Source organism: Serpula lacrymans (assembly GCF_000218685.1).
Source record: "Serpula lacrymans var. lacrymans S7.9 unplaced genomic scaffold SERLAscaffold_13, whole genome shotgun sequence".
Lineage (NCBI taxonomy): Eukaryota > Fungi > Basidiomycota > Agaricomycetes > Boletales > Serpulaceae > Serpula > Serpula lacrymans.
Genome location: NW_006763302.1, coordinates 154,299 through 181,959, shown reverse-complemented (window position 1 = coordinate 181,959; position 27,661 = coordinate 154,299). Strand labels below are relative to the sequence as shown.

The 27,661-nt window shown below is 46.4% G+C and overlaps 10 protein-coding genes across 10 annotated transcripts in view; 4 read left to right on the top strand and 6 right to left on the bottom strand.

The window, feature by feature from the left end:
- Nucleotides 1-707, bottom strand: part of SERLADRAFT_373275 (uncharacterized protein) — a gene marked incomplete at both ends in the record, with an annotated part of 4,450 nt that extends 3,743 nt beyond the window's left edge. Inside the window, 2 exons of the mRNA XM_007322400.1 lie at nucleotides 75-363; nucleotides 465-707. Of these exons, the coding sequence (XP_007322462.1) occupies nucleotides 75-363; nucleotides 465-707 (532 nt within the window). The remainder of the gene's footprint in view (nucleotides 1-74; nucleotides 364-464) is intronic.
- Nucleotides 708-1,013: 306 nt separating this feature from the next.
- On the top strand, nucleotides 1,014-1,761 carry SERLADRAFT_476722 (uncharacterized protein; the record flags this gene model as incomplete). Its single annotated transcript, XM_007322399.1, has 3 exons — nucleotides 1,014-1,259; nucleotides 1,310-1,496; nucleotides 1,555-1,761. The coding sequence occupies 3 exons, from the start codon at nucleotides 1,047-1,049 to the stop codon at nucleotides 1,596-1,598; spliced, it is 444 nt and encodes a 147-aa protein (XP_007322461.1).
- An 89-nt stretch (nucleotides 1,762-1,850) lies between these two features.
- On the bottom strand, nucleotides 1,851-3,180 carry SERLADRAFT_476718 (uncharacterized protein; the record flags this gene model as incomplete). The annotated part of the gene is made up of 7 exons (XM_007322398.1): nucleotides 1,851-1,927; nucleotides 1,976-2,221; nucleotides 2,274-2,359; nucleotides 2,409-2,479; nucleotides 2,563-2,688; nucleotides 2,746-3,002; nucleotides 3,073-3,180. The coding sequence occupies 4 exons, from the start codon at nucleotides 2,468-2,470 to the stop codon at nucleotides 1,917-1,919; spliced, it is 405 nt and encodes a 134-aa protein (XP_007322460.1).
- On the top strand, nucleotides 3,162-4,684 carry SERLADRAFT_373272 (uncharacterized protein; the record flags this gene model as incomplete). The annotated part of the gene is made up of 8 exons (XM_007322397.1): nucleotides 3,162-3,274; nucleotides 3,329-3,466; nucleotides 3,520-3,634; nucleotides 3,711-3,904; nucleotides 3,956-4,088; nucleotides 4,147-4,281; nucleotides 4,339-4,484; nucleotides 4,537-4,684. The coding sequence occupies 8 exons, from the start codon at nucleotides 3,162-3,164 to the stop codon at nucleotides 4,682-4,684; spliced, it is 1,122 nt and encodes a 373-aa protein (XP_007322459.1).
- Nucleotides 4,685-13,856: 9,172 nt separating this feature from the next.
- Nucleotides 13,857-15,380, bottom strand: SERLADRAFT_417726 (uncharacterized protein; the record flags this gene model as incomplete). The annotated part of the gene is made up of 3 exons (XM_007322396.1): nucleotides 13,857-14,186; nucleotides 14,244-15,297; nucleotides 15,342-15,380. The coding sequence occupies 2 exons, from the start codon at nucleotides 15,378-15,380 to the stop codon at nucleotides 14,434-14,436; spliced, it is 903 nt and encodes a 300-aa protein (XP_007322458.1).
- Nucleotides 15,381-17,229: 1,849 nt separating this feature from the next.
- Nucleotides 17,230-18,774, top strand: SERLADRAFT_441831 (uncharacterized protein; the record flags this gene model as incomplete). The annotated part of the gene is made up of 3 exons (XM_007322395.1): nucleotides 17,230-17,307; nucleotides 17,506-17,886; nucleotides 17,947-18,774. The coding sequence occupies 3 exons, from the start codon at nucleotides 17,230-17,232 to the stop codon at nucleotides 18,772-18,774; spliced, it is 1,287 nt and encodes a 428-aa protein (XP_007322457.1).
- A 215-nt stretch (nucleotides 18,775-18,989) lies between these two features.
- On the bottom strand, nucleotides 18,990-20,761 carry SERLADRAFT_441830 (uncharacterized protein; the record flags this gene model as incomplete). Its single annotated transcript, XM_007322394.1, has 3 exons — nucleotides 18,990-19,324; nucleotides 20,462-20,566; nucleotides 20,623-20,761. 3 exons carry the CDS (start codon nucleotides 20,759-20,761, stop codon nucleotides 18,990-18,992), a joined length of 579 nt encoding a protein of 192 aa, XP_007322456.1.
- Nucleotides 20,762-21,173: 412 nt separating this feature from the next.
- On the bottom strand, nucleotides 21,174-21,816 carry SERLADRAFT_441829 (uncharacterized protein; the record flags this gene model as incomplete). Its single annotated transcript, XM_007322393.1, has 2 exons — nucleotides 21,174-21,421; nucleotides 21,462-21,816. The coding sequence occupies 2 exons, from the start codon at nucleotides 21,814-21,816 to the stop codon at nucleotides 21,174-21,176; spliced, it is 603 nt and encodes a 200-aa protein (XP_007322455.1).
- A 655-nt stretch (nucleotides 21,817-22,471) lies between these two features.
- Nucleotides 22,472-23,017, bottom strand: SERLADRAFT_441828 (uncharacterized protein; the record flags this gene model as incomplete). The annotated part of the gene is made up of 1 exon (XM_007322392.1): nucleotides 22,472-23,017. One exon carries the CDS (start codon nucleotides 23,015-23,017, stop codon nucleotides 22,472-22,474), a length of 546 nt encoding a protein of 181 aa, XP_007322454.1.
- Nucleotides 23,018-23,896: 879 nt separating this feature from the next.
- On the top strand, nucleotides 23,897-24,969 carry SERLADRAFT_441827 (uncharacterized protein; the record flags this gene model as incomplete). The annotated part of the gene is made up of 3 exons (XM_007322391.1): nucleotides 23,897-24,241; nucleotides 24,295-24,751; nucleotides 24,803-24,969. The coding sequence occupies 3 exons, from the start codon at nucleotides 23,897-23,899 to the stop codon at nucleotides 24,967-24,969; spliced, it is 969 nt and encodes a 322-aa protein (XP_007322453.1).
- Between the last annotated feature and the right edge of the window lie 2,692 nt (nucleotides 24,970-27,661).

The window sequence follows — 27,661 nt, the reverse complement described above, 5'->3', positions numbered from 1 at the left end:
GCATTGCGGATGGATCTCGGATGATGACGATGACAATATGTTCATAGAATCATTGTGGGGGTACAATGGTGTACAGAGCTCGTGAGGGGACTGGTGATCACTGGCATTGTGAGATGGTGGCCCATGGGTGTACTGTCGTAGTACTCCAAATATATTCTTGACTGTGCGAAACAATGTTTGAGTCAGGGCACCACCGGTCTGAGTACTGGGTGGTGGCTCATTTAGAGGTGGGCTGCGACTTTCACAACCTGGCTGTGGTGCTGAAAGCGGCTGTTGGATACTTGAGGGTAATGATAATGAAGGCTGGGGGAGTATATCACGAAATTGTTTTGGCAGTCTGCGATTTGTTCTTCGTGTGCGACGCTGTGAGAGTGGTGTATCCGAGTCAATGTCAAGACTGTGCGCTACAGGGCTCTGATGGGGCTATGGTCAGTGGTGCACTCTGTATGGATCACAGGACATACCGTTGGATTGGCTATTTCAACAGCCGTAGTCTCTATGTCACATACATCCCCACTATGGCCCTCACCATGGCCACTGTTCTCCGCACTTTCTACACGACTCTTCTTTCTACTCATTAGCTCGCGAGCTCTCTCAAATATCATTGAGACACGATGTTTTCGTTTTTTGCAGTTTTTTTGATGCCATGTCAATGCTCCGTACTGTGAAAAACTTCGCCCGCAAATACATGTTAGGGAATCATCCATAATGAGTGACAGAAATTTGAAGTGGGTGGAACATTGAAACTAGTGCAGGCTTCAGGGGCGAATAGTGATGAATGTGAAGATCTAACATAGAACAATCAAGTAAACCGTGTGACACAGAAGAATGGAGCAACTGACATTTTCTCCATTTCTTTAACGTAAGACTGAACTTTAACAAAAAAAAAAGTTAAGATCCGGACAGGCACTTCTTGATCTCCAACGGGAAAGTGATATCGGTATTGGAGTCGGGTCACAGCAGAGAATTAGTGCATGGGAAATATACAATAGTGTTTGAGCTCACCAAAATGTGACGAATCCTTCATTTGATCCCCCCACCAAGACATGCCTCAGACTGACAACGAAATCATTCGAAGGACCCTAGTTGGTGTCCCAGAACACCTGTTCAGCCGATTCACAGTCTATGGCTCAGGCAAAGATGTTGAGTTCTTTTATGACTGGGACAGTGACGATGAACCCTGGCCTATTAATACGGCAGATAAGAAGGAGACAGACGGGGCTGCTCCCAAAGATGAAGGAATTTCTGTGAAAACTGAGGTAAGCGACATCTCTCAATATAGATTGTAGACTCACCTTTGTCGTAACAGGAAAGTACAGACTTGCAAAACATTGTAACTCAGCCCCAGTCTTGTGGGGTAAAACGCCGCCTGTCAGAAGTCAGTATTGACAACAAACAAGCTACTTCTGTAATTCAACCCCAGTCAGAGGTTGTGGATAGTGGAAAATCTGGTGAGCATATCAGTAACAACCGACAAAGGCACCACACTACAGCTGGTAAGAACAAGCAATCCTTCTTAGGCTTTTAGTTGATACTCACATGCTTGCATTGTAGCCAGGAAATCTGGCCAAGGGAGGCAGCGGAAAACGTTGAGGTGAGGAATCCAGTGACAACAGCATACCGAAGAGAAGGTCTCCCACTAGTCATGTTGGTCTGTCAATGTAGAATAGTTGTAATTGTGCGGTACCTCGAGCCATATGATCTACTTTCACTGCTGTGAATAAGGCATTGAATGATTAAAATAATGTGTTTAGGCTGATGTACGTACCTCTGGGTTCTCAACGACAATGCTTTGAACAGCCTCTTATCGTTCGTGTATTGTCACCTCAATACTATATCACAAAAAGATAATATGCATATAATATTTCATTACAGTTTTTCGTACATTGTTTATTACCGTTACACAATCCTATCTTTCAATCATCACCTAGGTATTGACTCAGCTACAGTTTTAACAGGATAGTGGTCAACTTACTGATGAGTGATGCAGGCGAGGGTGCATCCACAGGAACCTGTGAGTACAGTTCACAGGATGGTGGTTCCATCCCCATCTTTGAAACCTCAAACTGCATTAATCCCACCCGACGAGACTCGGCAATTGCATAATTTCGATACTTGTCGCGTTCTAAGTACATGACATGGAGTTGTTTCTGCATTTCTTCAAGCTTGATTTTCAATTCCTCATTTGAAAGGTTGTTGAGTTTATGATCTGCCGTGTCTTCTATAAATCATGTAAGATGATTGACGTCTGAAAACAGCAACAAAATATGTACCCATCAAATAAGAGTCTGTTTGAACACTTGCATCGTTTTTAACAACATTTTTACCCGAGTCTGTCAACTCCTCTGTGACGGTAATGCTTTTGAACGTGAAATTGATCAACCGGGTAACAAAGTGTCTGGACTCACTGGACATCTTCTACATGAAAACTAAGGCGTCTTTTCTTGTTTTCATTGCCAGTGGTGGACATGATGCGTATCTGTGAGATAGGATGTGGCAAAAAAGTGGAGTAAAAGCTGTAAGAATCAAAACAGACATCGGAAGACCTAACAGGCCACTTACGACAGAGGAATGGAGAGCTGAACTAAGCCCGTTGCTGTCCCAAGGGTTGACGGAACTGAGAGCCTTTGACCCTGACTGTCACACTCACATCTCCACAGAAAAATGAGATCACCTGTATTGTAGCACCTAGAAGTTGCCGTGTTATGAATTTAGATAACCAAGTTGAGAAATTGGTGTACACACCTTGAAACATACCAAACCTATTGCATGCTAAGAGCACAGCCCATGGGGAAACGACAATGCTGTCCTGACAAATGCGGTGGTGCTGGCCTTGAGTGAAAAATTTTCTATACTGCTCTCCATGCTACTATCATGCACTATCCACAAAAAGCAAGAACTCACCAATCTCATCCTTACCCTGTTTGTCATGATCCGAGAGACAGTTCTCAGGTCTTTTTCCAGGCAAGATCATAGCGTAAACTGACGACTGACCTGGTAAACTGTTACAAATTTCTCCAAAATAAGTCAAAGTGGAGTACTCAAGCCTTTAAATCACAAGAAAACACTTACCTTGTCTGTCATCAGCATTCCATCTACCCATCTTGAGGTCCCGTGTGCAAGTTGAAGGTGTCTAGCTGTTGAACCATTGAGAATTGACCATGATGGTGCGGCGAACACGGGAAGCAGATGCCGACTTACCGGAGAATCCTGATCATCCATCTCTACTACCTTCTTTCGAGTCTGCACTAACTGCAGTGTCTCGAAAACGCCCGTGAGTAGCTTCAAGTTGATTTCAATCATTGCACAAAGCTGACACAGGACTTAGACGTCTTTCAGACCCCTTGGTAGGCCATGGTCGCCATTTCTGTCGTACTGTCCACCCATTTTGTAACATCAACTCTCTCCTGATCAATGGACTGCTTCGGATGAGTGATGAATCAGACGATCAGCACCTTACTGGAAAGTAAGTTGAAATAGATTATATTTTCCTTGGTTTTTATTGAATATTTTTCTCAGTGAACTACGTGAACAGAAGATCTTTTTGAGTCTTCTTTGTATGGTGCCTGGGCTCAAGGATCGGTTGACCGATAAGGATTCGTCTGAGGAGGAAATTGAGATCATTAGCCAGCTGGTGAGCCCCATTATCACCTGAACCCAAGTCAGATCCCCAAGCTCTCAACAAGATACTAACGGCACAACATACCCAGATACAAAAAGGTGTTTCTGGTGCCCGATCTGACGACACCAAGAGCATCAAAGGTGCCATAGTCGAATGGATAACACCTCAAGGCCAGCAGCTTAGCCCACAGCTCCATCGGAATATCAAGTCCAACCGAGGCTTCAATCATCATCGTACCGGGCAACTACTATGTCCAACTGGACTTGATTGGGAAGATGAAGAGTAAGTACTTTCTAGTATATTTTTTGATGGTTTACGAAAGTTTTTCTATAGGACTCGAGCTAAACTACGAAATGGTGATATACACATTGCTGGTGACCACTGGCCCATATTTTTGTATGCCGACTGCATTTACAATGCAGAAGACCCATGGATGGGCCTGTTTAAAAACAATGTTTTGATCTCGGTGCGCGTTTTTTTTAATTGCTTCTAATAGTCTAATTCCAGCTTTTTTTCTTCCTTAGGCTTACAAGTACGTCTTCACATCCCCGTCATCTGTTGACACAAACGCCGAGTCACGAGCAACTCGCTCGGGTAATGCTCGTTTACATGGCATGTTACATGTTACACCAGCGTCAGTTGCATATATTGCAACACAAGTAAGTAGCTGTAGTTTCACATGATTGTCAGATGATAGGCTAACAAACTCAATGAAGGTCCGTTTTGCACTATCTTCACAGGCAATATTCTCCCGCACAGATATCACTTCCGATTCTGAGGGATTTTTCAATAGTGTCATGGACTTATTCGAGGATCCCGATGAAATCGAAGATGTCAACAGTCTCTTAGCGTGGTGGGACTCGTATGTAGTACTATAGTCTTTTATGCAACCACCATACTTACCCATATTGTAGGAAAATTTTTCCTGCCTCAGCCACCCCTACGAGAATCCCAGCAAAGAACGGCGCATTGGCGAAGATCCGACAAAGACGAGCGGCTCTCAAACACCAAATGTCCCCTTCAAGCTCTCGTTCTGAGGGGCAAGCTAATGCGGACAACTAGCTAAGCAAAGTCGGAGGAATGTAGAATTAAGTATACTGTATTGTAAATTGTACTGTATATTGTGTACACGCTTTCAATGAAATTTGTGTCCTTACTACCTGTTGTGATGACCTAGTTATCAATAATTAAAACAGCCCTAAGTCCTTCCAAACGAAGGCCAGCCTGTGTGAGTAAGTACCCGGGCCACTACCTAGTCAGTTTTGGCAACTCTAAGTGCAGTTACTATGGATGGCAGCCTACATACACTTGTATTCAAGTTCTCAGTGGTTTCTCGTTTTGCCTCGGTCACGAGCTACCAGGTGTAACCAGTCATATCAGCACTGATATTGATTGTATATCTTGCCGTGATAGAGTCTACACTATAATTCTTATAAATCTGATCGAAGGTAACAATACTAACCAGACATATAAGGTCTTGGATATATTATTGATCTTATTGAGGAGGCCGACTTCACAATGTATATCAGCCATATATATATTGTGCCGTTTGTATCAGAGCTAACCAGACATACAAGCTCTTGTAAACGGGACCAAAACTATTGTAGTTCTTGTGCTAATTACAATTCTTATAATGGCTTACAATCATAGATCAGATTTTCACCAATTTCCTGATGAGATACTCCGAGTCTTCATAAGGAAGAAGTCATCGGATCGGGCCTTGAGCTTATTCGATCAGCTTCGTCTTGACGCTTGTGTGCTTTGAAACGCTAAGGCATGTGCTTCCCCGTCAAGGTCTTATCGAATATGCCAAGACCCATCGACCAGACCCTCGAAAAGCCAGGGCAGCATGCTGCGTGCGGTCAGAGCGCGAATAAACGTTAATAAACCCCAGTAAATAATACATGCAAATAGTAGGAAAATGGATTATGGATTTGAAAATGTGGGAGTGACTTGTGACTATGATCAGCGCTCACCCTCGACCCCAGGCTCCTCCCCTAGCCACACTGTAGGAGGATACATCCTAGAGCGATGTGATAAGATTCAAGCCCACAACGACATAACCTCGCTGGGTTCGGATTTCATGTTCACGTAACGAGGAGCCTGCCTTGGCCCTGTCTCGCTCTATCCTCTCGCCCGTTTATCACCGTGCCCAAGCTCGCATGGACGGGGTGCACGTCCTCTCTCCGCCTTCACCCACGCTTTACTTTTCTACCACGCCCGCTTCATCCCATACAGACATCTCCCTCAGCCCTTTCTATTGGTCATATAGGTTCACAGCAGAGGAACATCGTGCCAGTGCAGTCCCTCTCACTGTTGAATCAAGCGCAGACAGTACTAGCGCGCGCGCGAATACGACCTTAGATACCGTGCCTCTACATGCGGTCCTCACCTCTCGTTAGCGTTTGTGCGCTTCCCATCGTCCCCTTATATTCTATAAAAATTGGGCACTTAATCCTCTTGCTGACTCGTCTATCGATGGTATGGCCTACCTTTCAACCCCGCGCACATCCGCCGCTAGTCCCTCACAGCAGATTCAGGCGAAGAGGCGGATCAAAGGCGTGTGCTATGTCTCCTCGGGACACCTTGCCGTTCCGACATCAACAGGTTCACTTTTCGAATCAGCAACGACGACGTCATCTTATAGTCCTACTTCACCCCATTCCATGCGCCCCTCTCTTTTCCCACCACACCAGTCAACTTTCAGCATATATATCCACTACCATCCTTCCCTCCGTCTTTGCACCCCTACTGACATGCGCTCGTTTTCATCAAATGCAATGTCTAGTGCTGACTAGGCTGCCGTTACCATGTAGATACACATAATTCGTCAATTGGGCGTGCCTTCTTGGCGGGCCATCGAGACTAGTGCAGCTTCGCAGATGGAGTAGCCTAACTTGTTCTTGATTCCCCACGTCTGCATTCCGGACTTCCGAGTCTTCATCCCGGACCGGTTAAGTGTACATGTACTAAGCGTACGATGTTTTTGCGTGGTGGTATAATTTGCGGACCCGATACACGATGAGTTCTGGTCCAGTTACGATTGGGGATTGACGATTTATGAAAGTTATGGTGAAGCTGAGGTGATGGTTTTTATGGTTCACAGGCAATGTAGGTCCCGACCACTTTGGTTTTTTTTTTTGGTTCGCAGGTACAGTAGTCTATCGGGGATGGGCTCCGAACAAGGACTAGGAATTCCCTCTCCTGACGCGATCTCGATCATGATGCCACGGCTCAAAACGGTCCAAGTCTGCTGCATGTTCGTTCTGATTGTTGGCTAAGTAGATACTAGTAGGTTAGTCTCCTCATCAGACCTTCCGAGGGAATGATCCATACTAGGTCCCAGCTGAGTGTTCCCCTTTCGATAATTTCGGGTTAGAGCTTTTTCTAAGATCACCCGCCTCCGCTTTATCCTGATCGCCCGTTTACCTCACCATGCCCCGGGTAACGCCTGCTGCATGCTCATCGTTTCTACCAGCATACATCCATCCATGTTCTGTCCTCCTACCACGCCCGCTTCATCCCACACAACCACATCGTACTCGTCATCATCGGGTACCTCGGAATTTTCTCAACGGCAACTTTATCTTTGTGGACTTCTTTAGGACATTTAAGTACTCCCTCTTCCTCGAGCTCAAAGGAGAAGTTATCTAACCGAAACGAAATGTAACCGAAGCATCTACTGTCGTTCCCATATTTGAGGTACAATTCGGACGTCACAAAAGTAACAAAAAAAAAAAGTAACACTAAGGTCACATATGCCGGATTGAAGCACCGATTCGGCAGAGGAAAGCCTCAAAAGATGACCAAGTCCCACTGCTAAGAAATAATAGCAGAATAGTAGGCAATGCCTTCATGCTTGACTCAAAATCAAAACAACAGTTTCACCAGATTCAGAGTATATTTAACTACAAATCATAATATGGTTGACCCAACTCGTTATAATATGTAACCATTTTATGTAACCATTGAGGTAAAACACACTCAGAGATATTGAAGTTATGCGAGGGCCCACATCAGGAAATTGGGGAGGGACAGCTATAACCAGGCGGAGTTGATGATCCATCATCAAGGTGTTCTAAAGGATTATCAGATTCTAGCAGAGTGGTCAGTGTATCACACCTTCAGGGTATGGGTATCTCATACAGATATCTGATTGATAATGGGATATAAGTGTGCAGATACCTGGATGTGGCTGTAGCTCATGTCACGGTTGTGGCTGGTATAGATATTGTCTTATAATGTATTTTCAACAGTCACACAGTTGTTGAGGGTATTATATGATATCAAACACGTCAAACAAAAGCATAGAATTTGTAAGTCCTCTCTACAATATTACTAGTAATGGCTTGTGAGCAATTATAACATATTGAAATGCAAAAAAATATCTCTAGAAGCTAAATTGAGTCAAAATCATCATATCCTGCTAGGCTGTCACCATACATCTCGACCATTCCCAGTAACGTGTTATTGTCAAGATCTTCATTGTTGAATCCACTGTCTGCTTCTTTATCTGAGCCCAGATCTTCTCCTTCACTACGGTGGCCGGTTGTTTACGGTTGAAAACCCAAATCATGCTGCCCATCGGCCACCTTTTTTTTAAAATTCCGCTTCACTGCTTCGTCACAATTAATTTTGATCATCGATTTGCTAAGTCCTTGTATTGATCTCAGCCGATTGAACGTAAGGATCACACGAGCGAAAGTCTGCATCAAGAGTGATCAACTCAAACAACAAAACAATTAATACTAAAAACAAATCCAGATACAAGAAAGCAAGATAAATAAGTGAGATTGGGATAGGGAGAGCAGCAACATGATGTCTAGCAACACAAAAGCAGAACTTTGAGTCCAAGAAATGCAAATACCAAATCAAGAATCCTATCATATCAAGAATAATATTGAGAGTATGTGATAATAATGAACAAAACAACTTACTGCTGGTTGTGACAACGGACTCAAACCAAAGTGTTTGCAGAATATATTACACTTATGTAGTGTATGCAGGTTTTTGAGGGTCAAAGTCCAATTTCCTTCCCCAAAATTTCCTGCATAATCCCTGTGACAAAACCGGATAAACCCGGTCTCTGCCAAAGCAGCCATTGTTCTCCATGGAGCCATTATACTGTAGCGAGTAGCACCTCCGACTATAAGTAGTAGGGGGTTTAGTATAGAAATACCTTAGTCATTTCTATAGCCTCTCGGGCAGCGGCTGAGGTATGTTACATTACATTTATTAGAGATCACCTTAAACTAACATCTATTGTAGTTTCACTTGGGTAAATAATAAAGTCGTTTCTATAGCCTCTTGGGCAGCGGCTGAGTTTCACTTAGTTTTATTAGGTTATGAGCCCTGGTGCGCAAAAGCTATGCAGGAAATAATTCTTATTTGAAACGGCAACCTCGGAACCATGACCACAGCACACAATACATCTGCACATCTAGTTCTCACTGGACCCAACAATTTTCAGATATGGAAACTCCGGATCATCTTAACGCTACGTCGGGAAAAGGTTCTCCAGGTGGTTACTGGAGAGGAGCTTAAGCCCTCACCAGGAAAACCTACCTCCTCGGAGGGTCCTGAGATCACCTGGATACTTAAGGATGAGAAGGCACATGGAATCATCCAGGACCACATCTCTGATGCCCTCCTAATGAGGACTGGAGACCTCACCAGCTCCAAGGAGTTATTTGATAAACTTGTCTCACTCCATCAGACATCCCACATTGCCTCGGCCTTCTATTCATTCCAGCAACTCACCAAATTGTCCTGGGATGGGACATCACCTATCTGGGAACACATTGCAAAAATCCGGACAATTGATTCACACCTCTCCAGAATGAAACTAGGAGTTGATACCAAACTCATGGCTTTTGCTCTTCTCCAATCTCTCCCATGCACTCCTGAATGGCAAATATTTCAGTCATCAGTAATCAACAGGATTGAAGAAAATAAACTTACCTTTGATGCGGTTGAGATCCGGATCACTGCAGAAGTTGCACGACAGTCAGGAGGTTCCAAATCAGCACTCAAATCCGAGGAGAAGTGGTATGACTTCCACAAAACCAAATCACACAACATCTTGGAGTGTCAAACACTTCAGTCAGCTGGAAAAGGTCAAAGGAAGAAGGGAAAGGAAAGACACAAGGATAAAGGAAAAGAGAAGGAAATGGCAAATACGGTGGAGCAATCATCTGGATCTGACTCTGAGGAGAAACAGAGTCATATTGCATTGGAACATGTACATATTTCCAAGCCCCTTGCTAAACACTGTCGATGATGAGAATTGTAGTTAGAAAACCACACACAAAACAAAATAACACACAATCCTCCCAGATTCCACGGAACTTGTGTATGGGCTTTGCCTCCTAGAACAGTGGAGTGGTCTGGTTGTTCGTGGGGTGGTACGTATGACAATCCTTCAAAGTAAAACCCAGAGATGTATGGGTGTGGGTTTTGAGGAGGAGGGATCATTGGATGATAAAAGATAGGGGCATTGTGATGAGTATGGATAAGCACTACCTTGCTAATTGTAGCACAAGGTAGGTTTGAAAACGACAAGATAACGAGGTGACGAGGTTCCCAGTGATAGCAGGTTCCTGACGCACAAACTGTAGTGCTCAGAAGGACTCTAATCAAAAGGGATGACATTGACTTTCAAAAATGACGAGTGACGATGACAGCAGATAGCAGTGGTAGTAGTGGGAAGTATTGTGACCACACTGGATCACAAGTAGCAGAGTAGTGAACTTGAGATTTAGGGAAGAAGTCTGGATTGGAGTTCTTGTTCTTTTTACAAGGTAAAATACAGGGGTTTATATAGTAAAAGAAAAGTAGGCTATGCACAGTATAGCTGTGCAAAAAGAATGAGAAAGAACATGAAGGAAGGAATGTACGCTGATGAATCCTGAATAGGTAGTACAGGATAAGATCGTCAAAATAAGGAAAAGAAAGAGATAGAACAATAAATGCTGTGTAAGTAATGGTAATGTCACAGATTTGTACAGCCATAAAGTAAAGTCCAATAGCAAAAAGAGAGCAGGAAAATCATGATGTCATGGGAAGATGCAGTAAAAAAAGGGCAAGGCAAAACACTATCAGTATCAACACAGTTCCTTTATTGTCAGTCAGGCATTCTAAAAATATATGTGTCCATAAAAATGATTCAAAAATCAAAAATAATTGCACTGCAAATGAATGTTCTGCTGAAAAAAAAGAAACTGGAGCCACCGGTCCACCACCTAGTCCAAATCCGACGGTTCCATGGCCTTACCAATGGACTGGTTGTGTTGGACCACCTGGTCAAACGAGGGAGGGAGAGGAGTAGTTCCAATTTGGAACAAGTGAGTCCCAGGCAGTGTGTGGTAGGTGTAGCTGTAGCGAAGACGATGGACAAAAGATAAGTGTACCCAAGTGAATGGGACAGCGATGAACATGGGCGACGCAAGGGGATGAACCTTCTCCAGCTCAAAAACTACCCACCCACGCTCCAACCAGGCAAGATGAGCGGCCGATGTTTTGATAGTATATGATGGTAGATTGACGTCATAAAGATGGACCTGTTGCTCTATTTGAACCGGCCGCCGGGGCTTTGCTGATATCAGCAGTGGCACGTGGTAGTCAACAGATCGGCGACGGAAGCAAATAGGAAGTGGTGACATCAGAAATGGTGGGGGAGCAAAGAAGACGAGGAGGAGGAGGCTGGAGGTGACAAGGAGGTGAACTAAAATGGGGATCCAGAAATGACCGTCAGGTGAGAATAAAAACGAGAGTAAGGGACCCATGGTGGGGCTAGGCAAAGGAAGGGAAGTGAAGGAAACGACAAAAGCGAGGGCGCAATGCAATGTGTAGCCAGTGGTGACGCGAAAATTTGCCGAAATGCCGAAATGCCGAAAGTACCGAATGGAAAAGCAAAGGTGAGCGTGACTGGATTGCCTAATAGAGGTGGTGCTGATCAGCCACAAGATTGAAAAAGGCAATATTAATTACTATTACACGTGGCACTGTGCCTGTTACAATTAACATACCAGCACCTACTTACGCTTCACTTTTGTACTTCTACTTTTATTTTCCAAGTCACATGACCAGTCATGTGACCATTTACTTTACTTTACATTTTCGACTTTTCATAGTCACATGACCAGTCATGTGACTGGTCACATGCTAGACATCGGACTTTGAACTTTATTTACAACTGTACAGTACCTCATGTATTTTAGTATATATACAAGAGCAATACATGGGGAAGGACTCAGCAAGTCCTCCTGTTGTCTAGCACAACTAACTCACTGCAGCCTAAGGGGTAACCACTCCCCATCATATTCTTTATAGTGTGTTCCTGTGTGGGTCAGAGTAAATAACTCTTGGTTGTTACAGTGCCTGTGTGGCGCAAAGGCGAGTCTTTTTGAATATTTGCTTTGTTATTGACACCTGTCCATGCTACCAATCAACTTTGGTGCATGACATCGGGCGTGGAGGGGTGGGCGAGGAGGTAGTAGAGCACATGAATCTTTTCAGACGAGGACAAGTCTTGGATGACGATACATCACAGTGAGTGAGTGATTTACGTACTTTACTGTAAAAGCCCCGAGTCGATTTTACCTGAAAACAATCTTAGAAAAAACTCCCGTGAACCACGGTGCAAGATCGTGATTCACAGGAATAGCTCAAAGGTTCGGACACCATACAGTGTGGAAACGTCATGTGTTACAACGGTATGCATCACGCATCCCCTCAACACTGTTCTCTTAATGTAAACGGTAGCCCACGTGGGGGGACATTCCCAGCAGTGTTGGATATTCAGTCCCTCAGGGCGCGGGAACAGGCACGGGAGAAGGATTCTTTTGGCAAACAAATACCGTAACAACGTAAATACATGCTTCTTATATAACAAACATATGTAAATATCATGTGAAAGACAATGATAGCCACAAAAGGCCGGTTGTAACCACAGAGTAAAGCTTCAGGCGAAGCTCCGAAGTTCACTTATGTAATATAATTTCTACAAGCAGACCTACCGAGATAGCCTTCTTCAAAAAGAGAGGTGTCACTCACACATTTATCAAGGACATCTATCTTGCAACGTGTTCGCGTTCGTGGGGCACGCCTTTGCCTTGGTCGCGTTGCCAGTGCCAATGACAGTGAAAACACCGCATGACCATGACAAACCCTCACGTTCCCCACCGACCTCTTTCATATTCGCGGCTGTTAAAAAGTCCTCCACGGCTTTGTGACAGTTTTCAGATTGACCTGAAAGCTCGGGGGGGGGGGGGGGGAGAAAAGAAAAGAAAAGAAAAGAAAAGAAAAAGGATTCATGCGGTGGGAAGGAGGTACTAGTGACTCCTACCTCGATAGCCACAGACGGGGCCTCGCTACATAACCGTGACCACTCTCGCACCGCTACCTGCAGAACTAGCATCCCACCTCTCCCTCCCTCCCTTGAGACTCGACCTCAAGCTTCCCCCTCGTAACCCACGAGGCTGGGTATATCGCGGTCACAGTATAATCAGACCGCAGACAAAATAAAAAAAGCAAGGCATCTCTCTCTCTCTCTCACATACACACACACACACCCGTCCCAAGTATCGAAAAATCAGATCATGTCAAGATACGCAGCGACCGCCCCTTCGTTCGTGGACCTTGTTCGTGTTGGCTTCTTCAGCTTCAGGCCCTCGGTCTCTGTGTTTCCCTCCTCCCCTCAAGGCCTCGACCTTGAAGGAGAACCCATCTAACCAACGAGAACGCTCACCTGCACCTACAACCCAAACACCCACTTTGCTTTGAGCCTTCACGCATCACGCATCAGAATCGAAGTTCCATTCCAATTCCTCCTCGAAAGCCCATCCCCAATTATTAGCTTAGCTTACCTGCAAACCCAGAAAGAAGAAGAAGAAGAAGAAGAGGAAGAGGAAGAAAGCAAAGGCGGGTCGTCACCTCCAGCCCACTAACCGCCATAAAAATCGTCAATCGCCAATCGTCGATCAGGTGACCAGAACGCATCACCACCAACCGTACCAGAATCAACCGCCTTATCATCATCAATACACTCAACCGAACGAATGAATGAATGAATGCATGAACGAACGAAATGAAAAGGTGCACTAGTCGTCTCGATAAAAGGCACCCGAGGCACCCGATTGAGGAAAGAGGTGTATCTGCACGGTCACACCTTAGCATAAAACGCCCAGTAGGCATCCAAGAACGTCCAGATTCAGGTGATAACTCGGAGATGTGCACACGCCTCGTTCTTTCTCAAACTCGCAAAAGTATGACAACATACAGAATCCCAGAGTCCAGGTGCGCAGAGGGGAAGGACGCGATTGAGGTAAGGGCAACTTGGAAAGTGGGTTAGACGAGCTGGGGAGACGTGGAACTGATATCTGATGACTCGGACGGCAAGTTTCGAAGCTGGACGTACCCGTCCGGTAACAGGCCCCGCGGATGGCAAGAAGAAAAAGGCGAGGTATGGAACCCAAAGATAGAAGAGGGATTAAGTTTTGTGAGACATGAAGGACGTGGATTTTGGGCTAATATGGGTCAGTAGGCAGACAAATAGATATGGACTCTGTACTCAGCCACCGGGATAAGCAAAAGGCAGGGATTATATCACGGCTACGCATACCATAGACGTCGAAGTTAACATGACGAGTTTAAAAATGCCAGAGGCATAGTTGGAGACGCCAACTTGCTCTGCTCTGCTAATTGGCACATTAGACATTACATTTGATAGAAGCGAATGCATGCCAGACGGAGGGAAGGTAGACGTCGAGGGTGTACACGGTGAACGTTGGCAAGGAGGGGAACGGGTAGGACTAGAAGATGACGTCGTTGTGGGTGATTCGAAAGGTGAACCTGTTGATGACGTCGGGATGGCCGGGCGTCCTGAGGAGACACAGCACGCGCGTGCCATCCGTTGGTGGCTCTTCGCCTGAATCTGCTGTGATAGGGACGAGCTGCGGGTGTGCGCGGGGGTTGAAGGGCGCGAGGGGGAGAGTGAAGTGATAAGTGAGAGGGAGGAGCGAGGATAAGTGGGGAGAGAGAAAGTGGAGGTGCTGTTTGTAGGCCATGGTATCAAGAGAGGCGTCAGGGAGAGGGTTGAGAGCCCAGTTAGTATAGAGTATAAGGGGACGATGGGAGGCGCGCAGACGCTGGAGGGAGGCGAGGACGGCGTGTAGAGGGACGGTGTGCAGTGTCCTATTCACGCGCGCCGTAGCAGTGTCAGTGCTTGATTCGACGGTGAGAGGGACGGCGCGGTGTTCCTCCGCTGTGAACCTGTCTGACCAGTAGAAGGGGCTGAGGGAGTCGAGGATGAGGAGTGCGATGCGGGTGTGTGGGATGGAGCGGGCGTGGTAGGAGGGCAGAGCGCGGATGGAGGCTGCGAGGTGGAGGGAGGACGAGGGTCTGAACACGTGGACCCTCTTCAGACAGGCATCCACACGAGGTTGGAGATGTAAACGGGCGAGGAGGACAGAGCGGAGGCGGGGGATGCTGAAGGCGTGGTCTGTGTCGTAGACGACGGCTGCGTCGGTGGAGGAGAGGAGGGAGAGGGCGAGGATGTGGTAGAGCACGTGGCTCTTTCCAGACGAGGACGGGCCTTGGATCTCGACCACATGGCCAGCTTTGAGCGAGACGGGGCCGAGCGTGAGTGGCGGGCTGGTGCGAGTGTCAGAGAGCAGCTGGGGGAGAGTCAGTGACGTATCAGCTACAGCGAATGACGTACGTGTTGTAGAGACTCTGAGTCCATGTCGTTGAGTGCCATCGCCGCAGTGAATGAGTGGTGTTCCTGAGTGGGCACGTGGCCACCGATCCCTGTCACTTATCTACTCACCACCCTCCCTTTCACTTCCACTCAGCTCACAATGGTCTTTGGTCTCTTTTCACGCAAGCCATCCCAGCAACACAACTCTCCCTCCCCCATCCAACTCTGCACTCCCTCTCCCTCCACACACTCGGCCTCAGCACCCAACCCCCAACACATGCTCTCCCCCGCCCCTCCTTCCCCTCCACACACAGACGCAGACCTCTCAGCCCTCCGCAACCTCATCCGCTGTCGATGATGAGAACTGCAGTTAGAAAAACCACACACAAAACAAACTAACACACAATCCTCCCAGATTCCACGGAACTTGTTTATGGGCTTTGCCTCCTAGAACAGTGGAGTGGTCTGGTTGTTCGTGGGGTGGTACGTATAAAGATCCTTCAAAGTAAAACCCAGAGGTGTATGAGTGTGGGTTTTGAGGAGGAGGGATAGTTGAATTTATAGAAGGATAGGGGCTTTGTGACGAGTATAGACGAGCACTACCTTGCTAATCGTAGCACAAGGTAGGTTTGAGAACGACAATATGATGAGGTTCCCAGTGATAGCAGGCTCCTGATGCACAAACTGTAGTGCTCAGAAGGACTCTAATCGAAAGGGATGACAATGACTTCAAAAGTGGGAAGTGACGATGACAGCAGTTGACAGTGGTAAAAGTGGGAAGTGTTGTGACCACACTGGATCACAAGTAGCAGAGCAGTGAACTTGAGAGTAGAGAAGAAGTCTGGATTGGATTTCTTGTTCTGTTTTTTTTTTTACAAGGTAAAATACAGGGGTTTATATAGTAAAAGAAATGTAGGCTATGCACAGTATAGCTGTGCAAAAAGAATGAGAAAGAACATGAAGGAAGGAATGTACACTGACGAATCCTGCGTAGGTAGTACAGGATAAGATTGTCAAAAAAAGGAAAAGAAAGGGATAGAACAATGAGTGCTGTGAGTAATGTCACAGGTTTGTATAGCCATAAAGTAAAGTCCAATAGCAAAAAGAGAGCAGGAAAATCATGATGTCATGGGAAGATGCAGTAAAAAAAGGGCAAGGCAAAACACTATCAGTATCAACACAGTTCCTTTATTGTCAGTCAGGCATTCTAAAAATATATGTGTCCATAAAAATGATTCAAAAATCAAAAATAATTGCACTGCAAATGAATGTTCTGCTGAAAAAAAAGAAACTGGAGCCACCGGTCCACCACCTAGTCCAAATCCGACGGTTCCATGGCCTTACCAATGGACTGGTTGTGTTGGACCACCTGGTCAAACGAGGGAGGGAGGGGAGTAGTTCCAATTTGGAACAAGTGAGTCCCAGGCGGCATGTGGTAGGTGTAGCTGTAGCGAAGACGATGGACAAAAGATAAGTGTACCCAAGTGAATGGGACAGCGATGAACATGGGCGACGCAAGGGGATGAACCTTCTCCAGCTCAAAAACTACCCACCCACGCTCCAACCAGGCAAGACGAGTGACCGATGTTTTGATAGTATATGATGGCAGATTGACGTCATGAAGATGGACCTGTTGCCCTATTTGGACCGGCCGCCGGGGCTTTGCTGATATCAGCAGTGGCACATGGTAGTCAACGGATTGGCGACGGAAGCGGATAGGAAGTGGTGACATCAGAAATGGTGGGGGTGCAAATAAAATGAGGAGGAGGAGGGTGGAGGTGACAAACAAGTGGATTAGAATGGGGACCCAGAAACGACCGTCAGGTGAGAATAAAAAGGAGAGGAAGGGGCCCATGGTGGGGCTAGGCAAAGGAAGGGGAGTAAGGGAAACGACAAAAGCGAGGGCGCAATGCAATGTGTAGCCAGTGGCGACGCGAAAATTTGCCAAAATGCCGAAACGCGGAAAGTACCGGATGGAAAAGCAAAGGTGAGCGTGACTGGATTGCCTAATAGAGGTGGTGCTGATCAGCCACAAGTTCGAAAAGGGCAATATTAATTACTATTCCATGTGGCACTGTGCCTGTGTGGCGCAAAGGCGAGTCTTTTTGAATATTTGCTTCGTTATTGACACCTGTCCATGCTACCAATCAACTTTGGTGCATGACATCGCTCCATCCCCCCCAAGATCCTCCACCCCTACATCCTCTCCCACCTCCCTCCCTCCCCCTCCTCCTCTCCCTCTTCCCCATCGTCGTCCCTCCACCCCTTCTCCCCCCACACCCTCCCCACCGTCGGCTCCTGCGACTCCCTCCGTCTCCAAAAGCCCAAGCCGGCCATTCCGGACTTTTTCGAACATCAAATACAACCGATCACCAGCTGCCTCGTCCCCCACGACGATGACAGCGCAGAGGTTGAGCATCTAGGATGGGGCGGGCGAGGTGCAGGTAGGAAGCGGGGCGAGATCAGTGCAGAGTACGAGACCCTCTGGGCGTGTTGCGGCAAGACCGTCGAGGGCAATGGCAATATGGGCCCCCCAGATGGCTGGTGTTACGAGGGCAAACACACCGTGAGCCCCTGTTTTCTCTCTTTTATTACACAACTAACTACTATTGATATCGTCCTGCAGACAGACCCAAAACGTGCACGCTTCCGTGTAGACTCTACCATCCACCACGACAAGCTCGTCTCCTGCCTCAAACTTAACTGCCACGGCATCCGCTCCCACTTCCCCACCACCAAACCCTCCACACGCAAACGGGCCTCTCGCAAGGTGTCAAACTTGCACGAATGTCATACGGCAAGCGAAGAGGAGGAGGGGACTGAGGGCCCGGAGAATAGCGGGGTTGAGGAGATTGTGGAGAGGGAACAACGAGGGGGGTCGGACACACGCGGACACGGACGTGGAGAGGCAGGGGCAGACACAGACGTGGAGAGTGTCAAATCGATGTCCAAAAGTGTCCCCAGCACGCGCGGCAGACCTCCCAAACGCACCCTCAGCACCACCCTCCACAAGCCCTCTCCCTCCAACCCCGCGCCTACCTCAAAATCGAAGCCTATCCGAAAACAGACGTTGAGGTCGAAGGTCCAGGATACGCCCAGTGGAAAGACAGGTGCGGGTGCGAGGAAGGGGGCAGTGAGCGATACAGACCAAAGCACCATGGACGTCAATGTCAATCGCACCTCCCCCTCCCGAGCCCGCACCGCCCCCCGCTCCCGCGCGCGTCCATCCTCAAAGAGGCCGGCCAAGAAACCCACTGTCGATGCAAATGCAGATAATCACAAAGGCGCACACTCCCACTCCAAGAACGTCAAGTCCCCGCCGCGCAGGGCCCACCCCAGGATGCGTTCCCGCTCGAGGCTAGGCATGCGTCATAGTGGTGGCCTTGTCGGGTCTGCTGCCAGCAGCAGCGAGGAGGCGGAGCAGCTGAAGAAGCGGTGCAAGGTTGCGGCGTGAATGAGCGGTCAGGGAGAAAAAAAATGCGAGGTGGGGCATCATCCACACTCAATCACTCTCCCCACCTTTTGAATTTCAAGGAGTGGGGATAGATGGAGGCTCTCAGGGCATAGGGGATCATACTGATAGGAGCACACGTGTGAAGGTGTGCGGAGATGTTTCGTATTTGTCACTTGCGATCCCCCTCCTTGGCATCCACACCGCAACGCTCGGTCTTACACCAAGTTTCCGTACTCGACACGCGCACACTGCCTCCCCCACACCCTTGAATTCCCACCAAATCCAATGGTGACAGATCGTCTAAACGCAATCGCAACCCGTGATTGAAGGCTGAGGGCTGAGCTGTGGAACCGGGAAGGGAGGGTGTCAGGGGGTGGTTCCGACGTTTGGCGATGGGCGTTTGACGTGTTGGGCTCACAATCAGTATACACGTTCTTCCATTCACAGCTTTCCATTTTGTCCCCCCTTGGTCCAATCACGTTCCTTCCCCTCTTACAGTTTTCCACATCTTTGCTCTTTTCACCCTTTTTCATTTCAGCGCTTGACTGCTCTGTGTATCAGTATCATCACAGCCCTCCCTTTTCCCGCTCGTTGTTACCCATGTTTATTTATAGTTGCGTATATTTGTGATCATGGCATCTAGTGTGGATGTTGACTGTTTCCTGGAAGGGTGCACTGAGGTATGGTATGTATAGTGGCAGAAGCTTTCACCGACCCGCATTTGATGTCAACCGACGAGGGAACCTGCTGACTGACAATATATGTTATTTTATTATTTTATGTGGTTGTACAGTTGGACTCGGAACAGGATGATGACACTTGAAGTTGTATTTTTTCAACCGCTGTTGAATACGAGTCTCATGGATGCAATGAGATATAACTCACGTGTGAAATCCCCCCCAGTCATACGTTCTTGCAGCTTCTCACTTCACACCCGTACTGCAGACTGCAGACTTTGCGTCCAAGCTCTGCTGCATCGTACGCTGCACTTGGCATGCGTTCTACTCTACAACTTTTCTCCCCACGCGCACATGCCACACGCCACTACATGAGACGCCAGTATGCATACGCATAGACTTGGGAGGACTCATTGATGCCTTCGTTGGCGCCATCTCGCACCTCCAAGGGGGGCCCCATACCGTACCGTCATCTGCATCTGCAAAACAGAAAAACTGCGCTGAGGAATAAGTGATAACGCAACTGTATGTAAGGTCTCGGAACACTCTCTGATTGGTCAATCAATTCTAGGTATCCACATATGGATGTTTTGTGGGCGCTGGGCATTATCCTTTGTCGATAAGTCGTCAGATAATCTAGGCAACTGGCGATTATCTTAGACAGACTGATTGATTGATCAAAAAAATAGATAGCGATGTAGTTTACAGATCTAAATACAAATTAACCGCTACTACGCAAATTCTCTCAAAAAAGTGTGATAAATCTCTTTGTCCGCAAAGTTATTAACATAGAAAATTCAGGTAACTCAAGTGAGTTTGTAGGATTGAGGTGGGAATATATGCTTTCTCCATACACCGGAATTAGTTCAATGGGATGCAGAATGTCCTTCAACGCAACAATATCCCCAACCCTCGTATTTGTGCCTGCATGCTTATGTTTCTTAACGAGAAACATATTGACATTCGGTTCTTCAACATGGACCCCGGTTGCATCTTTTGCCCCAGCGTACTGGAAACTCTGAGTGTAGATGAGATGTGGCTGCAGAGGAGAGGAAGAGCTTGTCCGTGGGGCGGTTTAATCTTGAATATTAATCGAACTTGTGCCGGGCGAGTTCCTAAGAAGATGTTAGATATTATAACATGCAATAATAAAAATGCTTGCCTTTAATACCAGCACTCGAGTCATGTTGCCAGTCTTGCGCGAGGACGGTATCCAAAGTTCCATAAGGCATAGTTGGATCGGGAGGCAGCGCTCGGATTGTTTGCGCTGGCATGATAACATTGTCACGGTGAGCCGAAAACAGCTGCATCTTGAATTGAAACCACACCTCCAAGTAATTGAAAGGAAAGGCATTATTCAAGGATGAATGACGCTGGCCATTTCACAAGTGATAAGTTAGCTGGTGGTAGTAATCAGCTGTTACGATCCAAGTCAAAAACCGCTAGTTTCTTTTGATTCATTATTTGAATATATCTGATCATGTGGCAAAAGCACATGACTCATTATGTAAACAAAGTAGTTAGTTATATCCAATCACGTGACAACCACGTGACAAAGCCTAGACTATGACGCACAACGTCAGTCAGCGCCTCATGGCTGACCTTCAGAAACATATATATACCAACACCCATGTACATACATTTCCTCAGTTGTTGATTACCTCTAAATACAGTGCTTGACGCTACTTGTTGATTCTTGAAACTTATACCTCCGTTAACTCGTTAACTCGGCATAGGGTATAGGAATCTTACATCAGCCAGGGCAGGGCGCAAATCATCGAGGCCAAATTGATGTGCAGCATTGTCCACTGAGATGATAGGTATGCTAGCTGAAACATTTACATGGAATGTGCAAGTTGAGTCATCTGAAAGAATACCTTTCAGGAAATGATTGCGTATAGGACGTGGTCCATGCATAGGCTTCTCACTTGGTAAGATATGATGTAGCCAGGCGTTCTCTGGGCTGACTTCTGTTATGATGTCATTTTCCTGTTGCACTACATAGTTTACCAGACTGGCCCCATGTTCTCGCAGAACCGAATGGAGGTGGAATAAACGACTCATTTCGAGCGTATTGAGTGCACAAACCATTTGTTCCCCATACACAAACCATTTGTTCCCCATAATCCTTGTGATTTGTGGCAAGAAACAGCCGTTTGCAGTGCGTGAGCAATAGCCTCTCAGTGACATCGGCGGTGTACTGCAAAAGAGAGCCCATGCTCTTGATAGATGACGCAAAGTGCTGAAATAGCTTAAGTTTAGGAATTTGAAAATGATTGAGAATGTTTCCTTTGGTTCCATGGTGACCCCCAGCATCAAGGACAGCTTGCTTTTTGCAGTGGAATTCCTGCAGAGACGAGACCATGGCCTGAATGGTTTTTTTTGTGTAAACCGGTGCCTGAGCTTGGTAGATGAAATCTACAAGCGCACAGATGGTACAGATAAAACCAGGGGGTGCAGCTCCAGCTGTTGCACAGGCAATGGTCCTCTGAATGTCCCGATGTTTGCAACCCGTCATCTGTCTCATGTAGGAGACCCCGTTGCTAAAGTGTCAAAACCCGATGCGGATATGCATGCTCATATATAATAAAACTAAGTGAAACTCAGCCGCTGCCCGAGAGGCTATAGAAACGACTGAGGTATTTCTATACTAAACCCCCTACTACTTATAGTTGGAGGTGCTACTCGCTACAGTATAATGACTCCTAGGAGTACAATTGTGCTCCTAGGAGAACACTGGCTGCTTCGGCAGAGACCGGGTTTATCCGGTTTTGTCAATATAACGAGCATCAAGTTCCTCCTTTCCAACCACATGTTTGCACCATACCAGCGGATGATTGAAGAAAAACTTGTGGTTAGTGTGGAGGAGCTCAGGGACAAGGAATTTTGAAGGATCAGCAAGATGCCAGTCGTACCAGAAGGGCTGGTTTACAGCCGATAGTCCCAACTTTTTTGCAGCGGGAAGGTATATAGCCAGATCCCACAGGTCAAGGCCCTTTGCATCCAGCTGGTGTATCAGGTCAAGAGTATGTGCGAGGAGTGTGAGGATAAGTGTCACCAAACTCGGCTGTGGTGGCGGTGGAAATAGGGGAGGCACTCTTGCTTGTACATGCAATAAGCTGCTGTTCAGGTAGGTCGGCGGTCCAAGCGACGAGCGGCGTGAATGTCGCTCGTATAACACCATGAGGGTCAGGAGCTAGCTGGCCGTACTTAGCCGCATGCTTTAAATTGCAGCTGATAATATCCATGCAGCGATGCCATAGCCATGCTTCGAGAAGTGTTTGGATTTCAGAATGGACATCACAGAAGACTGGCGTCGGCATGATAGCCTTACACATCCATGCATGAGAGGTGGCTTTCATGCGAACTTCCGAATTTATGTTTGCAAGTGTAAAGAAAGTCGGATGCATCTCCAAGTTTCCAGTGCCTCGCGTTACAATGGTCTTGTCTGAGCCGCCAATTACGCCAAGGATTGTTGCACCATGAGGATACTGATCCTGTGATAGAGATTGAGATTGTTTGACCGTATATTTAAGGTGAATGTAAGACTTCCCTGTAGTTCCCATGCGTAATCAGCGGTTATGAACTTGCTGTATTCCCTCTCTTCTTCGCTATCTTCAGAAATCCTATACATTTTCTTGGGGTCTAACATCATGTGATTGGCAAAAACGGGATTTGCAAAGATGCAGTTGACAACTTCCAAGCCATCCCGCCATATCAGTTTCATTGGCTTTGTTGTCGGATATCCTTCGATTTTGATAGTTTGCGAGTGCCATTTTGGCCCTTTCGGTAAGTATTCCATGAAATTGGAGAGATGATACGCCGATTGAAACATCGGTGCTCTAGGGTTTTGAGTCTGCAATCTTATCAGCCAAATAATATCATGATACACGAACAATCACATTATGTACCCATGTAAGTTTCAAAAACTCATCAATCTCCGTGTGGTTCAGCTTTTCGACCAGGAACCTTGCAAGTTCCCATTTGGCTCTAGTAGCGAAAGGCCAGAAGTGATTTTTGAGCCGATAATGCGAGTAAACATTGCTGTCCATTTGCTCGAAAAGGTTTTGTCCTATCCCATACGAGTAGCCAGAAAAAGGATGATATTCAAATGCCCCCCTTTTTTGACCAGAAGAGGAGTCACGTTGTTGACCAGACGATGAAGAGTCCTGTTGGTGTAAGCGGTGCTGCTGAATATCTTCGAGTTCTTCAAGAGACCTTACACAACTTTGCAATGGATCATTCAGGTGCGCTGCAACCTCTTCCAAGTCCTGAAATATGTTATTACAACGGCCTGTAGGGCAGGTTATTGAGTTCATCAAATAAATTGCAGTGGTCCAGGCAGTGGGTAATAGGTATGCATATGCAGCTCAAGAATACAAATCTGCTGAGTCTTTTGAACTCCGACTATCACATTTCTTTCCAATAACATCATAACTGGCATAATGTCCACAGTTTCTACCACTATGGGAGCTACTGAGCAGCTTTCAAATCATCCTGAGATGCCAGTAACTTCAACTCTCGATGCACCATTTGAATTTCAACCTCGAGACAATCACATTCGCATCACGACACCTCCCCCTCCCTTACCTGACTCTGATCCTTCCTTCAGCTCTCTTGTAGTACCAAGCGGTGGTAAACATGACCAGAAGCGCTACAGTGATCGCAAGAGGTGTCAATATACCCCGTATCCCAATGGCTTCAAATCATTTTCATCACCCATTTGTTCACCTCCACCATATTTGCCCGAATGCCACCACTTATCTAGGAACAAGATGTACGAGTACAAGGTCTGTTCCACCATTCAAACTTACTACCATGTGTTGATCAATACTTTACACAGTGTAATTTAACTGAACTAGGAGATATGCCTGACTCTGCAGTGTGTGAGGCATATCATGCACAGAGGGCAGGACAAGAGAAACTCCGCTGCCAGGTGCAATTATATGCATGGGGGGTCGTAGAATCTTCAAGAACTGCAAATGTTTATAGGGAGCTATTGAATTCCAGCACAGAGGCTCTCACTCAAAGAGATTCCGATGTAGAGGGCATGGAGGAATACATGCACCAGAAGGGAATTGTTGTGGATGAGGGTGACCTGATGAATTTGGAGTCCCTCGGCTTTCAACCTTTGGTTGATGAAGGTTTCTGCAATGGCGACAAACATGACTTAAAGGAGAATGTTGATGAATTTACCGCAGCTGAGATTGGGGAATTTGACACAGAGGGGAATGCTGAATACACCTCAGACGGGATTACAGAATCCGACACAGAGGAAAACACCACTTTAGCCCTTTGGCGTTTTTGAACCCCTTCACCCCTTTCACAATCTGATGCAAGGTCTAAATCAGTCACGCCTCATGCAATGTCATCTGATAATGAAAGCGCCAATGAGATGGTTTCTCATTCCCGTGATTCTCCCAATTCTCCTCCTCATTCAATGACAGCTTTTGAGGACGAGGACCAAAACAGTGACAGTGAAGAGGAGAGCGTCAAGGGTGTGGAATTGGCAGAATAAGCTGGCTGTGAAGAAAAATAAGCGGACTCCTTTTGAATTGATGGGCAAGTCAGTCGGCCGGTTTTCTATTTTCATCTCGCATTGATGTTACGTCTGTATGCTATTCTTTGCTCGTCTTCCTCCGATGTCACTTTACTTCTTTAACCAATTGATGTGTTTGTTGTTTTGAGTCATGCAGCCAAGCAGCCTCGAGGCATGCCTCGAGTTGAATATACTTACCCTTCAAACGAATTCCACGTACACTAAACCTCATCACTCACTTTCAGACTATTTCACTACTGCCCTCTTAATGATGTCGTTGAATAATTCTGACCAAGGTTCGCAGCAATCATATGAGGTTTTGGAAGGCGATGAGGATGGTAAGCTTGAGAGCTCTCTTTTCCACTATTTGCTGAACCTTCTCTTCAAGGCCTGGCATCCTAAGTTACACCGTATCATCCATCATCATCCCACATGTCTCACCCACCAGCTCAACCATCATTGCAACGATTTTATCCACCACCACATCTATCGCATGATCCATCGTTTCCAATGGGTGGCCCTTCTTTCACATGCAATGTCCTTCCTCCGCTTCAATTTCCTAAACACAATTTTCGGACCTTTCCTTTATTTTTATTCTCCGCTTTAACCTTGTACTTTAGCTTTCACACAGGGTGCCATGCAGCACTTCCCCTTTTGTCCAAACTCCTCCTTCTTGCGCCGCGTTGCCTTTCTTCTTATTTTAGACACAGCTCTCTCACACAGCGGAGCTGGCCATGCGGGCTAGGCCCCATGACATCATCAGCCACTGTCTCTATCAACTGTATAGTACACATGTACAAACAACACTGTATTAGTATATATACCCCAATAGATCCAGGAGACTCCTCAGCGAGTCCTCCTGTTGTTAACCAACAAACTCAATGCAGCCTAAGGGGTAACCACTCCCCATCCATCTTCCTTATAGTGTGTTTCTATGTGCGCCAGAGTAACTAACTCTTGGTTGTTACACTGGTGCGCAAAAGCTACGCAGGAAATAATTCTTATTTGAAACGGTAACCTCGGAACCATGACCACAGCACGTGATACATCCGCATGTCCAGTTCTCACTGGACCCAACAATTTTCAGATATGGAAACTCCGGATCATCTCAAAGCTACGTCGGGAAAAGGTTCTCCAGGTTGTTACTGGAGAGGAGCTTAAGCCCTCACCAGGAAAACCTACCTCCTCGGAGGGTCCTGAAATCACCTGGATACTTAAGGATGAGAAAGCACATGGAATCATCCAGGACCACATCTCTGATGCCCTCCTAATGAGGACTGGAGACCTCACCAGCTCCAAGGAGTTATTTGATAAACTTGTCTCACTCCATCAGACGTCCAACATTGCCTCGGCCTTCTATTCATTCCAGCAACTCACCAAATTGTCCTGGGATGGGACATCACCTATCCAGGACCACATTGCGAAAATCCGGACAATTGATTCACACCTCTCCGGAATGAAACTAGGAGTTGATACCAAACTTATGGCTTTCGCTCTTCTCCAATCTCTCCCATGCACTCCTGAATGGCAAATATTTCAGTCATTAGTAATCAACAGGATTGAAGAAAATAAACTTACCTTTGATGCAGTTGAGATCCGGATCACTGCAGAAGTTGCACGACAGTCAGGGAAGGCCCCTGGAGGTTCCAAATCAGCACTCAAATCCGAGGAGAAATGGTGTAACTTCCACAAAGCCAAATCACACAACACCTTGGAGTGTTGAACACTTCAGTCAGCTGAAAAAGGTCAAAGGAAGAAGGGAAAGGAAAATACAGCAGAGCAATCATCCGGATCTGACTCCGAGGAGGAACAGAGTCATATTGCATTGGATCATGTACATATTTCCAAGCCCCTTGCTAAATGCATTCAAGCTTACCTTGTGTCGGAACCCAATAAGACCAAAACAACAATTATTATTGACTCCGGAGCAACATCCCACATGGTCCCTCACCGCTCCTGGTTTGAGCCAGGAACATACCATGTTCTGCATCCTCCGAGGACAATCAGTTTTGGGGATGAATCCTCTGTAAATGCCATTGGCGTTAGAACAGTAATCCTACAAGCAACCGTTGGCAAAAAGGATCACATTATTACACTGTCAAATGTCTTACTTGTGCCAAACTTCACGTTAGCACTCATCTCTGTCCACAAATTGTCCAAAACGGGGTTATCAACACTTTTTCCAGCAGGGTCAAATGCTTGTGAAGTTTGGAAAAAGGAGGAACTTATTCTCACTGCGTTACACAAGCGAGGACTTTATCACATCCAAGCAAAACCCGAAATCAACCCGGAGTCAGCTTTTGCCGCAGTAGATGTAAATTTATTGCACAGGAGAATGGGACACATTGGAATGGACCACTTGCAACGAATGGTTACAAAAAGACAGCTCCAGGACATAGACACCCTTACCGGAACCCCGGAGTTTTGTGAACCTTGTGCTTTATGAAAGATGAAGAAATTACCTTTCAAGTCCACTGGAGGAAACCGAGCCAAGCGCCCCATACAAATTGTGCACACAGATGTTGGAGGACCAATCAAACCAACTTCCAGGGAGGGTTTCCAGTACTGGATTATCATTGTAGATGATTTCTCCAAATTTCCATGGATATATTTCCTAAAACATAAAAGTGAAGCACTGGAACGATACAAGCAATGGAAAGAAGATGTCCAA